This window comes from Ictalurus punctatus, chromosome 23, assembly GCF_001660625.3.
Source record: "Ictalurus punctatus breed USDA103 chromosome 23, Coco_2.0, whole genome shotgun sequence".
Classification (NCBI taxonomy): Eukaryota; Metazoa; Chordata; class Actinopteri; order Siluriformes; family Ictaluridae; genus Ictalurus; species Ictalurus punctatus.
Window position 1 is genome coordinate 19494230 of NC_030438.2, and position 17472 is coordinate 19511701.

At 40.9% G+C, this 17472-nt stretch overlaps 1 protein-coding gene across 3 annotated transcripts; it reads left to right on the forward strand.

The window, feature by feature from the left end:
- The first annotated feature begins 1025 nt into the window (after positions 1-1025).
- LOC108256308 (NACHT, LRR and PYD domains-containing protein 12) lies at positions 1026-16626 on the forward strand. Of its 3 annotated transcripts, XM_053674861.1 has the most exons (16): positions 1026-2559; positions 2735-2813; positions 4809-4988; positions 5163-5240; positions 5792-5898; positions 6279-6555; positions 7500-7713; positions 7806-9597; positions 10604-10864; positions 11062-11238; positions 11355-11615; positions 11919-12092; positions 12229-12399; positions 12858-13031; positions 13715-13761; positions 14014-16626. In XM_053674861.1, the coding sequence occupies exons 2-16, from the start codon at positions 2742-2744 to the stop codon at positions 14544-14546; spliced, it is 4518 nt and encodes a 1505-aa protein (XP_053530836.1). In that variant the 5' UTR covers positions 1026-2559; positions 2735-2741; the 3' UTR covers positions 14547-16626. The 3 variants fall into 3 exon arrangements, with proteins under 3 accessions (XP_053530836.1, XP_053530837.1, XP_053530838.1); XM_053674862.1 differs by lacking the exon at positions 5163-5240; XM_053674863.1 differs by lacking the exons at positions 5163-5240; positions 5792-5898 and having other exon boundaries at positions 4809-4915.
- The last annotated feature ends 846 nt before the right edge of the window (positions 16627-17472 follow it).

Below are 17472 nucleotides of genomic sequence, written 5' to 3' on the forward strand. Positions count from 1 at the left end.
GTAATGTTACAACCTGGAACTGAAATGGACTGAATTGTGATTAGTGTCTAAAGTGGAAAAATATGAATACAGTTTCCAAAATTATATACAAATAAAAATGTTGTGAACAGATAAGCTGGTGTGGAAAAACCGAAATAATTTCGGTGCAACCAGAAGTCACATAATCCGTTTAATTAGAGTCGAACTGGGGGCAATGAAGTCATGAAGACCAAGGAGTGATCAAACAAGTCCAGGACAAAGTTCTGGAAAAGGGTCTGGTTGTAAAAATGAACGGTCAGTTAATAGATAGCATTAAATTATGATGTTTGAGGGCCACGGTTTAAAATAATAATAAAAATTGCTAGATTTAGAGAATAAAGTTATATATATATATATATATGGTGAATATTACAAAAGAAAAATAAGCACTGCATGTTGGTATATTTACAGAGTGTGTGATCTGATTGTCAGGTATATCAGTGTTAAATTGACAGTAATTACTGATTTCTGTGCTCACAAGGTGCAGACAGGTGACACTGATAAAATGTCAAGTAAAAATCATATAAAAGGCACATCACAAGGTAGACGATAATGTCATACATGGAGATTTTTCACCCAGGCATCTCTCTCTCTCTCTCTCTCTCTCTCTCTCTCTCTCTTTCCTGAGAGGGAAAAGTGGGAAAGTTTCTCCCCCTGCTCTTCAGACAACCTGTTTCTGCCCCTGCTGACACAGACAATGTCCAAAACAAGCAGTGCCACGAGCACTAGCGCCACCTGGTGGTAAAACATTTATTAGGAGATAGTGAAGCTCCTGCTGACTCTGTAAGCCCTTCCCAATCCTTCCCGACCTGTTCTCCCTCTCTCCTCCCTCTCCCTCTCCCTCCTCTCTCTCTCTACCCCCCCCGCCTCCTCTATCTCTCGCTCCCCCCCCCCCCCCCCGCCTCCTCTATCTCTCGCTCGCTCCCCCCCCCCCCCCCCCCCCCCCCGCCACCCTCTCTCTCTCTCGGCTTCGTAGTAACAATGTGAACGCATCTTCCGCATAGTGACAAGGCAAAAAAAAAAAGACCGGAAGTTCGGTAAGTTGTCGTTTACAAAAGCAATATTTCTTTAATAAATATGACGCGTATAAACCTGTTCTGCAGGAACGGCGAGAGGACAATTCGTTTGTTTGTTTGTTTGTTTGTTTGTGCTATACACCAGAGACATTTGAGTCTGAGATCAAACGCTGGATAAACGCTGGTCCGTGTACGGCGCGCGACCTTCATTCGTTCTTGGTTTCAAAATTGAACAACAAAATAGAAATGACGACGCGTTCATTAATGTTTTGTTTTAATATTGACAATTAAAACCCTAAGGTTAGGGTTAGTGAAAACAGTAGAATTGGCCTTGTGTTCCAGTACTCTCCTTAAGCATTCCTTGACATGCATGAGAAGCTTTTATTTTTTATATTTCTGTCCACACGTCAGTTCAGCCTATTTGCTGTGTGTACAGTAACTGTGTTTACTTTCATTACACTTCCAGTAGCACAGATACAGTATGAGAGTATAACTGGAGTACCTGTTACTCAGCTACAGTACTCACTACTGCACACTGAACTGTTAGATCAGGTTACGGTTCACTCTCAGGGGAAAAACTAGAGACGCACCGATACTAAATTTCTCAGCCGATACCGATAAGCGATTATTCAGAGTGATATCGGCCGATACCGATAACCGGTATGATAGTTCTGCCTTTTATGCCTTCTTATAAATGAATAATAATTAAAAGAATTCTGAAAGAAATGCAAATAAAGACTTTATTCTCTCCAATTCAACGAGTTGTTTCACAGTAACTGGTCTCACAAACACAAAACACATTACTCTAATGATCATTTCTCTAAAATGACAAATCTACAGGAATTTCTCTACATTTGGTCAACCAAATGCCACGAGCAGCCTAAATAAAGGTCATAAATAAAGGAAAGTTGTTTACCTTATATGGTGATTTGTGGGCATTTCTTTATGCAAATGAGTCTTAAGAGCAGTATCAGAGTAAAGCAGGGGTTCCCAAACTTTTCCAGGGCAAGGCCCCCCAAATGGCATTAACATTTCACCGACGCCCCCCCTTTTGCAAGATGTCTTTAAAACACATTAAAAATACAGACTTCTGAATATATCCCCCTTTTTATTAATAATTTCTTCTTACATCTTTACATTACAATACATTAGGAATTGATTGTGTGTGTGTGTGTGTGTGTGTGTGTGTGTGGTTGTTTCAGAGTGAGAATTTATTTTTCACACCAAATTGTTGAGGCCCCCCGGGCGCCCCCTGGTGGCCCCCACTTTGAAAACCACTGGAGTAAAGCACGTGCTCACTGGCGCTTCTTATACACAAATGTAGAACTTTGATTAAAAATTTAAAAAAGAGCCCCCTGGTGGTAGAACATTTATTATGAGAGTGAAGCTTCTTCAGAATCTTTCAGCCCGCCCCCATCTCTCTCTCTCTCTCTCTCTCTCTCTCCTGCTTCGTAATGAAAGTGAAAGAGACTTCCTCATAGAGACAGGACAAGAAAGAAGCAGTTCCGAGAATCTACAAAGATCAGTAAGTTATCATTTACAAAGCAATATATATACATGTTATATATGTGTCATGTATAATGTGTTACACGTATAGTAACACATATACAGTATGAGAGTATAACTGGAGCATCTGTTACTCAGCTATTCTACTCACTACTGCACACTGAACTGTTATGTGACAATGTGACTGTTTAAAGGTCAATCATGAAAAGACACGTCTCAGGCCAGACAGCAGAGCCAGATGGATTTACAGAGCGGCTCAAAGGAACCTCAGCAGTGAGTACCGCTCGTATCAATCTGTCTTAATGTATAGAATCTTCTCTCCCTTTTCTTTAATAACGGTGCAGTTGAATGTGTGTTTTCTTGCAGTTTATAAGCACACACATGGTGGGATAGTATAAGGCTTGCACATATTGCAGTTTTTAACTTTTAATAGTTAAATTGAACAGTTAATGTTGTGGAACGTCTATGAAAGAAGTTAGTTACGCTATAGCAGCTGTAAACTAAGCAGACTTTCCCTCGCCAGACTCACGTTCTTCTCTCTCTTGAAGGTAATAAAAAATATTTGAAAAACCTGCTGCTCGTCACGTTACTGAGAAACTGCAAAGAAGCTTAAACGTCCTCTGTCCCGGAGACTTTGTGAGAAATGCTATTTAGAAGAATTTATAGAGATATTATTTAAAACTTTAAAAACCCACTGATGCTGAAAGCAGAATAAACTGAATGTCAGCGCCACGCCCTGTCGCTTTGTGCTACTGTATGAACCACACTGTGAACCATCAGATCCTCCTGTCAACTCTCTCCAGCCTGGGCATCACTGGAACGGTTCTGCGCTGGGTGGAATCCTCTCTCTCTGACAGATCCTTCAAGGTATCATGGACGGGAGGTATTTCCATAACTCAGCAACTCACAACTGGCGTTCCACAGGGGTCAGTTCTGGGTCCACTCCTCTTTTCTATCTACACTACATCTCTAGGGCAGGTGATTGAGTCTCATGGCTTCTCAAATCATTGCTATGCTGATGACACCCAGCTCCATTTGTCCTTCCAGCCTGACGATCCATCCGTCTCTGCACGCATCTCTGCTTGTCTGTCGGACATCTCGGTCTGGATGAAGGAAAACCATCTTAAGCTTAACCTGGCAAAATCTGAGCTTCTCGTGATCCCGGCCTGTTCCTCAATCAACCACAACCTCACTGTACAGCTCGGCTCAATCACACTCATGCCAACCAGGACGGCCAGGAACCTTGGGGTGATTCTTGATGACGGCTTGACCTTTACAGACCACATCTCAACAACTGCAAGGTCCTGTAGGTTCTTCCTGTACAACATCAAGAAAATCCGACCCTACCTCACCGACCAGGCTACACAGATTCTAGTCCAGGCTCTTGTTATTTCTAAACTGGACTACTGCAACTCACTGCTTTCAGGCCTCCCGGCAGCTCCATCAAACCCCTTGAGATGATTCAGAATGATGCAGCGCGCCTCGTCTTCAACCAGCCCAAGAGAACCAACGTCACACCCCTCTTCATCTCCCTCCACTGCCTTCCTGTAGCGCCCGCATCAAATTCAAGGCCTTGATGCTCACCTACAAGACCTTGTCTGGAACAGCGCCCCCTACCTCAACTCTCTCCTGAAGGCCTACGTTCCCTCTCGCAATCTGCAGTCGATTAACGACCGACGTTTAGCAGTTCCAACTCAGCGTGGCTCAAGATCCCTTTCAAGAACCTTCACACTAACTGTTCCTCAGTGGTGGAATGCACTTCCAATCTCAATCCGGACCACAGAATCTCTCACCACCTTCAAAAAACAGCTAAAGACCCACCTCTTCCGTCAACACCTAACCAACTCATAATAAAAATAAATAAATAAATAAATAAAATTTTTAGAATGCACTTATACCTCTACGCTGCACTTTGCTTCTTCTGGAACTCGATTAATAGATCTCGTATGGTATTTTCTTGTATTGTTCTCTGCTTGATATATCGCTTTGCTTGTATCTTTCTCATTTGTAAGTCGCTTTGGATAAAAGCGTCCGCTAAGTGAATAAATGTAAATGTAAATGTAAATGAACAAAGCCGCCGTTTTATGTGTGCGTTTATGAACATGTATATACAGAGGCTCATGTCAAGCCTTATAAAGCTTTATAAAGTGTTACCAAAGATTTCTTTATGCCAAGTCGCGCTATTTAAATATTTGGAGCATTTGGATCTTATCAACAACCAAATGCTTATTGTTAATAAATATTAACGGAGTCTTTGTGGTAATTTAGGCAGAAAGACCAAACTCACCTGCTCCCAGCTGTGTGTCCATGAAGAGTGATGTGTCCATGGCTGTTGATATCAATTTCAGCCGAGGGGAAAAGAGCAGTGGAAAAAGGTCTGAAAGTGAAAGAGACTTCCTCATAGAGACAGGACAAGAAAGAAGCAGCTCCGAGAATCTACAAAGATCAGTAAGTTATCATTTACAAAGCAATATATATACGTTATATATGTGTCATGTATAATGTGTTACACGTATAGTAGCACGTGTACAGTATGAGAGTATAACTGGAGCATCTGTTACTCAGCTACTCTACTCACTACTGCACACTGAACTGTTATGTGACAATGTGACTGTTTTATAGTCAATCATGAAAAGACACGTCTCGGGCCAGACAGCAGAGCCAGATGGATTTACAGAGCGGCTCAAAGGAACCTCAGCAGTGAGGACTGCTCGTATCAATCTGTCTTAATGTATAGAATCTTCTCTCCGTTTTGAAGGGTGCCAATAATTGTGGAGTTGAATGTGTGTGTTCTTGCAGCATCATGCAACGGATGTGTACAGAGTTGTAACAAAGCCCTTATTCAACAAAACACTAATATCTGGAACACAGTTAGGTGCACGGTGAGTTAGTGGTTAGCACGTTTGCGTGTTCTCCCCGTGCTGCGGGGGTTTCCTCCGGGTACTCCGGTTTCCTCCCCCAGTCCAAAGACATGCATGGTAGGCTGATTGGCGTGTCCAAAGTGTCCGTAGTGTATGAATGGGTGTGTGAGTGTGTATGTGATTGTGTGCCCTGCGATGGATTGGCACCCTGTCCAGGGTGTACCCCGCCTTGTTCCCGATGCTCCCTGGGATAGACTCCAGGTTCCCCGTGACCCTGTAGGATAAGCGGTATAGATAATGGAGGGGTGGATGGAATAGTTACATGTTTAATAGTTAATGTTGTGGTTAAGGTATTTAAATATATTTGGATGATTTGGATCTTTCATTTAGGCAGAAAGACCGAACTCACCTGCTCCCACCTGTCTGTCCATGAAGAGTGATGCGTCCATGGATTTTCTTTACCAGTTCAGCCGAGGGAAAAACAGCAGTGGAAAAAGGTTCGCAGTTCAGTAATCTACTGTATAACTACTGTCATAAAACAGTCTTTTATTATTTTAGCAAAATCGCTTGTAGATTTTTCTAACACTTATACTGTGCTTGCTTGCAAAAGAGCAACGTAAACGCCATTCTTAAAAAAACTGTTATAGTCTACTGTATACCGTAATCTGTCCCCCTTTTAGTTATTTAGTTCTCTTAACCAGCTCAAAAACCCCAAATTATGCTGTTTTAAACCGATTAAACACTCAATATTAGGCTGTTCTGAACTATAAGTAACAAAACTGATAAAAACAAAACTTTAATCAAAGCAACTTAAAAGATTCCTTCATCGGGAGTGAATGAGGTCTTTCAGTTTGATTTTGTTCCCTGTCATTCGCAGTGTCGAGATAGAAAGACCACACTCACCGTCACCTAGCTATGTCTCTGTGGAGAGTGAAAAGTCAGTAGAACTCAACCAGGACGATGGGGAAGCTTTTCTACGTTTGCACCCATCAGCCACTGTATCGGCGATGTACGCACCACAAGAGCCGAAACTCTGCCTGCAGCACCGCATGCCTCGGGAAATTTACTGCAAGACAGATGAGACCCTGATGTGTAAACAGTGTGCAACTGTGGAGCATCGAGGACACGACAAGTGCTACACACAGGGCGCTAGGGTAAGGCAACACATCAGGCTTTTCTTTTCTTTTCTTTTTAAAAAATAGTTCATAAGATGTCAGTGTCTTTAACCCTAACCCTAACCCTGTACAGTCCATAATGCTTCCTGTCCACCAGAGCTATAGGACTGAAGAGTGTGTCATGATTAATGATATTGTACACACCAGCATGTGATTCTGTGTTCTTTAAACTTTAACACCAAGTTGTCATTTAAAACAATTGTCCGCGTATCTATAATAATAATAATTGATAAGTATGGAATAAATCACTGCGTGTGTGTGATCTCGAGTCAGTTCAATACAATTTTATTTGTATAGCGCTTTTAACAGTAAACATTGTCCCAAAGCAGCTTTATAGAACTGTATCAATTCAGGATATCAATTTTAAATGTATACATTTATCCCTAACGAGCAAGCCAGAGGAGACGGTGGCGAGGAAAAATTTCATCAGAAAGGTGCGGACCTAAAACAGAACCTTGTGGAACACCAAACGTTACCTTAGAGCCAGGAGAGGACTGTTTCCTTAACGCCAACAACAGTTTCTAGTCTTTCAAGGAGAATAGTATGATCAATGGTATCAAAAGCTGCACTAAGGTCAAGCAACACACGCAGGGAGACACAACCCTGATCAGAGGTCAGGAGTCGGTCATTTACTACTTTAACCAGCGCTGTCTCTGTGCTGTGATGAGGTCTAAATCCTGACTGATACATTTAATGAAAGTTATTCCCCCCGATACACCCCACAGATGATTATTTACCAATAACAGCATATCTTCAGGTGGTTTATTCCACTTATACCCTCTTATACACCGTATTTATCATCTTTTTATAGCTGTTACTATAGAAACACCGACCTGTGATTTGTACTTACACTACTGTCTGTTAAAGAAAATGAATCAACTCCTCCGGACCTGTGCTATAATGTTCTTCTTTCTTTGCTACAGGCCCTGCTGGAGCTGGACTCATTGTCTTTACTTGAGCAAACACTGAACCATGTAGACACAAAAAACTTCATGTGGTATCTTTGCCAAAATTACCCAGAATGCTTTGAGACTCCTCAGGTGAATTGTGATATCCAGGAGGCATCTAAACTCATTCTGGAGAGATTTGGCTCAGATGCAGCTCCAAAGATTGCGCTAAAGGTCATGTTGGAGTTAGGTAGGATCAAACACCTGTTTATTGCAGTATTTCCAATGAACGTGGTCTAAACTCCTCAATTTATTTGATTGGTTCATCTTTTCTTTTCATAGCGAAAGGTCATAAGACCATCCAAGATCATGTCAGAGCTAACCTAAAGGATCATCTTAGATTTAAATTCCAGAGCATACGTGAAGGAAATGCTCAGCAGGGGAACCCGATTCTCCTAAACGACATCTTCACCGAGCTCCTCATTACCGAAGGAGGAGGGGATGGAGCTGTCAATAAAGAACATGAGATCAGACAGATCGAGGATGCGTGCAAGAACAAGGGAATGGAAGAGATTGTGATCAAATTTAACGATATTTTTCAACCTTTACCCGGACAGAACAAACGCATTCGGACCGTGCTAACCAAGGGCATCGCTGGGATCGGGAAAACTGTGTCTGTACAGAAATTCATCTTGGACTGGGCAGAAGGAAATGCGAACCAGGATATCCAATACATCTTCCCACTTCCTTTCCGCGATCTGAATTTGAAGGGAAATGATGAGTATAGTGTGATGCAGCTTCTTCATCTGTACTTTCCAGAACTTAAAGAACTCAAAACTCTAAGGAGCGAGGAAGTGAAAACCGTGTTCATCTTTGACGGCCTGGACGAGTGTCGACTTCCCCTGGATTTCACGAACAACGAAATGTGCTGCGACCTGACAAAGAAAATCTCGGTGGATGTCCTGCTAACAAACCTCATTCAGGGAAATATACTTCCCTCTGCTCTTCTCTGGGTTACCTCTCGACCAGCAGCGGCCAATCGGATCCCTCCCGAGTGCGTTGACCAGGTTACCGAGGTCCGAGGCTTTAACGACTCGGAGAAAGAGGTGTACTTCAAAAAGAGGTTCGATGATCAAGGCCTCGCTGACAAAATCATTAAACACATAAAGTCTTCAAGGAGCCTCCACATTATGTGCCATATCCCTGTCTTCTGCTGGATATCTGCCACGGTTCTGGACAAGATGTTGGACGAATCAGACACGGAAGTACCTAAAACTCTGACCCAGATGTACACCCACTTTCTTCTCATCCAGACACATTTGAAAAACAAGAAATACCACGGATTGATTCAGGACAACATGGACCTGCCCGAATCTGACAAAGAGATGATCTTCAAACTGGCCAAGCTAGCGTTTCTGCAGTTAAAGAAAGAAAATCTGATTTTCTACAAAAATGATTTGACCGAATGCGACATCGACGTTAGCAAAGCGACCGAGTACTCTGCAATCTGCACAGAAATTTTCAAAGAGGAGTCCGGATTGTACCGAGAGAAGGTCTTCTGCTTTGTACATCTGAGCATTCAGGAGCACTTAGCTGCTGTCTATGTGCATCTTCAATTTACAGACAGCCACATAAACGTACTCCAAGAAGACACCGAGAATCAGAGTGACACGGTAAAGATGTCAGATTTGCACAAGAGCGCTGTGGATAGAGCGTTGAAGAGCGAGAACGGACACTTTGACCTTTTCCTGCGCTTTCTTCTCGGCCTCTCGCTCGACTCCAATCGGGCTCTTTTGAGAAGCGTGCTCCCGAACCCGTGTTTGGAGAGTTTGGAAGAAACAGTGGACTACATCAAGGAGAAGATCAGAAAGGAGTCGTCGGCAGAAAGGACTATCAACCTGTTCCACTGTCTGAATGAACTGCATTACAACTCGTTGGTGGAAGAAATCCGTAGTTTCCTGAGATCAGGCACGCAGTCAGAGACGGAGCTTAAACCGGACCAGTGCTCAGCTTTGGCCTATGTGCTGCTAACGTCAGAGGAGGTGATGAATGAATTTGACTTGAAGATGTGTAAAACGTCTCCTGAGGGATATCGGAGACTGTTACCAGTTGTCAAGACTTCGAGAAGAGCCAGGTAAGTTTCTATGCAAAAATGTCCGAATCGTAAGCATAACATCGAGGTAATGTAGCAATAGAGATATGATGATGCAATGCCTGTATAAGAAAATCTAAAATTTTAGCATTATACTATTATAGTATAGATGCAGGTCTGACACAGCCTTTGAAATATGCTACAAAATATTGTTTGGGTTTTTTTTGCTCTCCGAATTTGGTCTTGCCAATTCCCACCCACTAGTTTACTTTCCCATATGACACAACATCTATAACAGCAAACAGGTACTGCCTCCGTGAAGCCAAATCTTTTTTCCAACTGTTGCGTGACACTCAGAGGAAAGCGCTATCTGCCCTCTTCTCCATACACAACCTCACAGATGTCCCTGATTGGCTAGTGTCACTGTAAGTCACAGGAGTGTGAGTATGCCCCTCCCAACCAGAGCACAGCCAGTTTTGCTCTGTTGGATCTGCCGAATCTGAGAAGATTTCTGAGAGAAAGCTAGGTTAGTTAGCTAGTCAGCTGATACTAGCTAGGAGTGGCAAGAGCGTTGTTATAGCAGTCTACTGGAGAATGATAAAGGATTAAAACTAGCAGTTTCCTGTCATGTTAGCGCCAAAATCAGCAATGGATTACATTAACCATCAGCCTCTGCACATCACATGACCCCACTGATCACACACACCTGTTCCTGATTGCACCTAATGAGCACGGTATTTAAGCCCTGGTTTTTGTATGTTCCCTTGTATAGTGTTTGTCCTGTGTTACCTTGTGTCTGTTGCGTTGCGTTGCGTTGGTCATGGTCTTGAGTCATGGTCTTGAGTCATGGTCTTGAGTCATGCTTAGACTTGCATTGTTGATGTTTGTGTTTTGTTTGTAAATAAACCACTTTCACTTGCATCCGATCCCCGAATCCCTGACATTTCCATAAACATAGAATTAAACCCTTGTGCTATGACTTCCAAATGATGTCGTTTTAGTTGAAATCTCATCGATCTGTTTCATTCTATCTCACAACCCTCCACAGTCTTGCTGGCGTCAACCTCACAGACGAATCCTGTGAGACCCTGGCTTCCATTCTCCAGTCTGCTAACTCACACCTGGTAGAACTGGACCTCAGCTTTAACAGTTTGGGAGATTTAGGAGTGAAACTTCTCTGTGGCGGCCTCTCAAATCCACACAGCAAACTGGAGAAGCTGACTCTCAGTCACAACGAGCTCGAACATATAGGAGTGAAGCTGCTGTGCGACTGTCTGATGAGTCCACACTGTAAACTGCAGACTCTCGGGTTTGTAACTGTTTTGCTCATGTTTGCAATAATAATGGAACTTGATGTGATGTCTTGAAGCTTTGCAAATAGAGTGTGCGAAACGAAATGATTCCAGTAGAATCTTATACTGTAGAAAGCAGTTAGCAGATCAGACATTTTATAACCGACTTCGAAACAGATGTATGTATGTTTTTCTGCTTTTTACCTGTTTGCAGATTGGCTGGCACAAACTTCGCAGAACAATCTTGTGAATTAATGGCCTCAGTTTTCCAATCTGCTAACTCGCGCCTGAAGGAGCTCGACCTCGGCTGCAATAAAGAGTTAAAAGACTCCGGAGTGAAGCTTCTCTCTGCTGGACTGATTAGTCTGCAGTGTAAACTGGAGAAACTCAGGTTAGGTTATAGTAATCTCCATTCGGTCAGTTTTGTCAATAGCTGAACATCCGTAAGTAAAATGAGTTATGGTAACAACTTAAAAACAAGCTGAAATCGTTTCTGTTACGCTATAGGTTGGACAGATGTGACCTCAGCCATGAATCATGTGAAGCCTTGAAAACGGTTCTTCAGTCACCCAACTCGCGCTTGAGACAGCTGGATCTCAGCTACAACAAGCTAGGAGACTCTGGAGTGCAACAGCTCTGTGATGGACTAACACATCCAAACTGTAAACTGGAGTTACTGGATCTGAGCTACAACAACCTCGGCCACTCCGGAGTAGAACTTCTCTCTACTGGACTGATGGATCCAGACTGTAAACTCAAGAGTATAAGGTTTACCATCACATGTTTTTTTTTTGTTTGTTTTTTTTCCAACTTAACGTAATCTTGTTTCTGAAGATTGACTATCCTATAAAATTTAGTTCCGCACTACCTCATGTATCCGGAAGAGGGCGGATAGCACTTTCCTCTGAATGTGTTACGCTGCCTTGTGACGCGATAGCTCGAAAAATTGGCAAATTACAAAATTTTGGAGAAAAATGGGGAAAGAAATCATTTCCCAGCCTAATTCAACGTACTGTAGATCTCCAGGATCAGAACTGGTGATCAGTAATCTATGTATTTGCTCATCTGTAGACTTGCTGATGTCGGCATCCCAGATGAGACGTGTAAAACCCTGGCCTTGGCTCTACAGTCAGAAAATACATACCTCAGAGAGCTCGATCTCAGCAACAATTACATTGGAGATTCAGGAGTGGAACTGCTCTGTGCTGGATTATCCAGCCCAAACTGCTTCCTCGAAAATCTCAGGTGAATACTACAATATGTCTAGGCTTTTTTTAATTGAGATATACAAGTTAGAAATGCTGTTATATTATAGTAGCTGTAACGGTTTCAGACCGACGCTTTGTTACTACTTATGATTTATTTCTTTTCTGTGCTGCAGTCTGCGATGGTGTAATCTCACAGAACGGTCCTGTTCTAACCTGGCCTTGGTTCTGAGTTCCCACACTCGTTTGACAGAACTGGAGCTGAGAGACAACGATGTGCAAGATTCAGGGCTGAAGCTGCTTTGCGCTGGTCTTCAGGATCCAGGATGCTCACTGCAGAAACTGGGGTGAGTTAAAGGCACACATCAGTGCAACAGAACAGTGAAGCAATTCTCTGGGTTTTACCACGTCTACATTATCAAAGGAGTTATTATGCTGAAATTCAAGATCCATGTTAACATTTTAGACGCTCTATTATACTTTAGTTATTTTTCAGAGATAATTATCTGGTTTTGAGGCCAGTTTGTATTTGCCATAAATTTACATTTATGGCATTTTGGCAGACTTACATCTCTCATTTATACATCTGAGCAGTTAAGGGCCTTGCTCAAGGGCCAAACAGTGTCAGTTTGGTAGTGATGGGGTTTGAACTCATGATCTACTGATCAGTAGCCCAATGTCTTAACCACTGAGCTACCACTTACCATGTAAAAGCTTTTGTTGCAGCACACTGGAACTGTATCAGGTGTGTGTTGGTGGTGTATTTATTAATTGTGAATAAACCGTAATAGTTGTTCCTCTGCAGTCTTTCAGGGTGTTGTGTTACAGAAGACGGCTGCTCCGCTCTAGTTTTAGCTTTAAGCTCAGATCACTCACAGCTCAGAGAGCTCGACCTCAGCTACAATCATCCGGGAGAGTCAGGAGTGAGACAGCTGTCTGCTGTACGAGATAATCCACGCTTTAACCTGGAGAAACTGAGGTGAGTGGAGTACAGGAAGAAAAGGCTACTTTATTTTACTAGGGCTCTTGTCAAAGCAGGCGTCGTCAAGTCCAAGACCAGGACTAGCTGAGATCGAGTCGAGATTGAAAACCATGAAATCCTTTTCAAACTATTTACTTCAGCTAATTGGCGTAATTCGTGCATTATACCAAAGGTTAAATAGACTATGCTTTCTAGGAAAAACTTTGTGCATGTGAAAAGACAACACTCTCAGTGAAGAGCAAGACCATTTTTAGCAAGGCCAATGCCTAAGGGTGAGACAAGTCTGAGTACAAATGCCAGTAATCTGAGATAGACTATACTTGTGTCCTAGAGCCCAGCTTTTTACAGCTTCCAAGCCTGGAATGTAATAAATTTTGGATAATTGTAATATTTATTTTTTTCCCTTATCCATATGGACACGGTAGCAATCAAAAATCGGAAGATATTTAGAGGAGGAAAAAATGGTGGTGGATGAATCATACCGAGGAATCATAAACAGTATGACCAAACCACATAAAAGACCAAGATGAAAGTTTTAATTTGAAGGATGTCTTTAATGACAAAACGGTTCCGTGTTTTTATTTAGAGTTTGTAGCCTGTTGAAGGTTTCATAGGGAATCTAGCGTGTTAAAAGACTAAATTATCACCGCTCTTACATGACTTCTCTGTTCTTTTTATAGTGTGGACCACTGTGGTGAGTGCAGGATCAAACCCGGACTAAAGAAATGTAAGAGCATACACAACTGGGTTTAACAATGTATCTTCCAACATGAGGGCACATTCTAATGACATATTTTGTTATATTAACGCTTTGTAAGACTGTCTTATTTAGTTTTTGTAGGTCATTTTATGTTAGTCACGTTCTTTTAAGTTCCATTTAAGATCTCAAGTTCTATACCAAATGTTAGCTACAGATCTGTAATATAGTCTAATGGGCCAAGTATTTTTAAGAATTGATTTTGAGCCACAATTTCTGCAGACGCCTGTGAGATCACCCTGGATCCAAACACTGCACACAGAACTATGACTCTGAGTGATGACAAAAAGGTGACAAGGACTCGAAGTCAGTATTCGTATCCGGACCATCCGGATCGGTTTGAGTATTACGCCCAGATTTTGTGCAGAGAGTCCCTGAGAGATGCGCGCTTCTACTGGGAAACGGAGTGGACCGGCAATAACATTTACAATGGTGTAACGTACAAAGGTATCAACAGAAAAGGTCGCAGCAATGACTGCAAACTGGGGATGAATAATATATCCTGGATTCTGTTCTGTTCTAACAACTATGGTTATTACGCTGGTTACAATAACAAGGAGACAGTGGTATCTCCTCCACCCAATCCCTCCAGAAGAATGGGTATCTATTTAGACTGGCAGGCTGGTACACTCTCCTATTTTATCATCTCTGCTGATAGGGTGTATCACACGTACACATTTCACACAACATTCACTGAGGCCCTGTATCCAGGATTCCGGGTCGACGACACAGTGACACTGTGTGAGCTGGAATAAAAAAAGAACATTCACTTTAAGGAAATTACTGTAAGGTGGAGATGTCAGGAATTTAGCCAGAGGTTTTAAAGGAAGTAATAATACACTGTGTGTTGTACTGAAATCATTCTACGTATGTGTATTTGCAGTCAGTAGAAAACACCTTTCATGCATTTTATTCAGTATTTATTTTTCATTGTTTTTATTTTAATACATGATTGCAGGGCTGTTTCTTGCTAGCGGTGTAAGTGTTCACTTAAGCCCCCGGACCACCAGGGGGCGCCATGATTTTTTAATAATGATATCCCCCAAAAAATTTATAAATAAGCACACTTTAGGTTTTTTGCATTTACATTATTAAAATAGGTAACTAATGTAACAAAGTGTTCATATGATCTGGGACGTAAAAGAACAAAAAAAGAAGCATGTAGTTATTTTGTATATATTATTTCAATATAATTATTCATACAATTATTTCATATAATAATATGTTTGATGACCTTGCTTTTAAAAAAAAGTAAATGAAGTTGAAATGTGTAGGAAAAAGTGCACTCCAATTTTTAAAATGTATTTTTATGTTATTTATTATGTATTTTTTATTTTATTTATGTTATTTAAATGTGCAATTTAGTCATTTCACACATTTTTTTGTAATGGTTATTACTCTTTACCTCAATTTTTTTACTACATATTTATTTCAATTTCTGATAATTTATTAAATTATTTTATTTATATAATTTACTTGTATAGAAATTGAATTCCCTGCGTATGTGGTTCTTGTTCAGTTGTTATTATTATTATTATTATTATTATTATTATTATTATTATTATTTATTTTATTTTTTTAGTAAACTGTTTTTCCCCCTCATCCAAGATAATGAAGTAATAATTCTGTTTATTCTTGCATAATAATATGACCTGAATGAGTAGGCTGAATCATTGGTCACTTAGGACCCCTAAATGTCCATGAATGACCCTGCATGATTGTATTTTTACACAAAATAAAAGTTGTCACTTAAGTGGTCGTTTTTTTCAGGTGTATAATTTGGGGACGTCCTGCACAAACCGTTTTCAGACCACTGTAATGTTTGTGCATTATATGATTTTCGACCGTTATTTTTCATCAAATCACCAAAACGGCTCTTCTGAACTGTGAGTCGACTCCCAAAGTTCACCTTGAAAAAGCCATGTTGCAGAGCTAATTCAAAGAGCCGACTCATATAGATTATTCAAATAACCGATTCACACAACCGATTCAAAGAGCTGATTCCTAGAACCGATTCGTAACGAACTTTTACCTCAGAGAAAACACGCAAATAAGAAACTGAGGTAATTTTTTTTTTAATTGTTAACGTGGTTCTTATCATTATTTTAGTCTCTCTCCGCTACTTGTAATGTTAGGTATTTGTATTAAGCTAAGAAATCTTTAAAAGGACAACTTTAAACTCGTTTATATTAGCACTGAAGCTAACTAGCTAACTGCTACCTGAAGTTTAGTAACTGCACGCGCTGTTGAAAGCTGAGCGTTAGCATAATCGGTGCTATCGATTTTCTTGCCTTTTTTTTCTTTCTTTTTTTTTTTCTGAAGTTGAATAGATAATCATTAACAGATACTTTCAGGAGAAGCACACACACACACACGCACGCACACACACCTCTACGAGTTAAATTTCAGTCAGTTCTGTATTTACAGTTTGATTTATGTCAGGAAACATAATTTTTATTAAAAAAAGGGAAAAAAATCTCTGTATTATGTTTATGTTTTGGTTCGTTCGAAAATTACCTGGATGCCTTGATGTCAAATGAATCCTTATCTGTCTGTATTATTAAGTAGGATTACAGGACGAGAGTAAAATCACTGATTATTCAAATGATTTAAGTACATTGCATCATGGTACTGAAGATGAATGAGTGAGTAAATGGTGCCAAGTTCAGCACTTACACAGGCTTGTGTAAGTATTCACCCCCTTTAACTTTTCCACATTTTGTAATGTTACAACCTGGAACTGAAATGGACTGAATTGTGATTAGTGTCTAAAGTGGAAAAATATGAATACAGTTTCCAAAATTATATACAAATAAAAATGTTGTGAACAGATAAGCTGGTGTGGAAAAACTGAAATAATTTCGGTGCAACCAGAAGTCACATAATCCGTTTAATTAGAGTCGAACCTGGGGCAATGAAGTCATGAAGACCAAGGAGTGATCAAACAAGTCCAGGACAAAGTTCTGGAAAAGGGTCTGGTTGTAAAAATGAACAGTCAGTTAATAGATAGCATTAAATTATGATGTTTGAGGGCCACGGTTTAAAATAATAATAAAAATTGCAAGATTAGAGAATAAAGTTTTATATATATATGTAAGGTGAATATTACAAAAGAAAAAACCTAAGCACTGCATGTTGGTATATTTACACAGTGTGTGATCTGATTGTCAGGTATATCAGTGTTAAATTGACAGTAATTACTGATTTCTGTGCTCACAAGGTGCAGACAGGTGACACTGATAAAATGTCAAGTAAAAATCATATAAAAGGCACATCACAAGGTAGACGATAATGTCATACATGGAGATTTTTCACCCGGGCATCTCTCTCTCTCTCTCTCTCTCTCTCTCTCTCTCTCTCTCCTGATAGGGAAAAGTGGATTATCTGTCCATTTGACTTGTCCAGTACAGTTTTCTAATTTTATATATTGAGACAGGTCTGTCATTTCCCAACCAGCTGAATAATGGCATGTGTTATACAGCAAGAAAAAGACAGTGAGACGCGACGTGAGTGGGAGGTGTGCTTTGTATTGTTCTGGTCCTGCCCCTCAGACTGCCTGTTTCTGCCCCTGCTGACACAGACCATGTCCAAAACAAGCAGTGCCACGAGCACTGGCGCCACCTGGTGGTAAAACATTTATTAGGAGATAGTGAAGCTTCTGCTGACTCTCCAAGCCCGCCC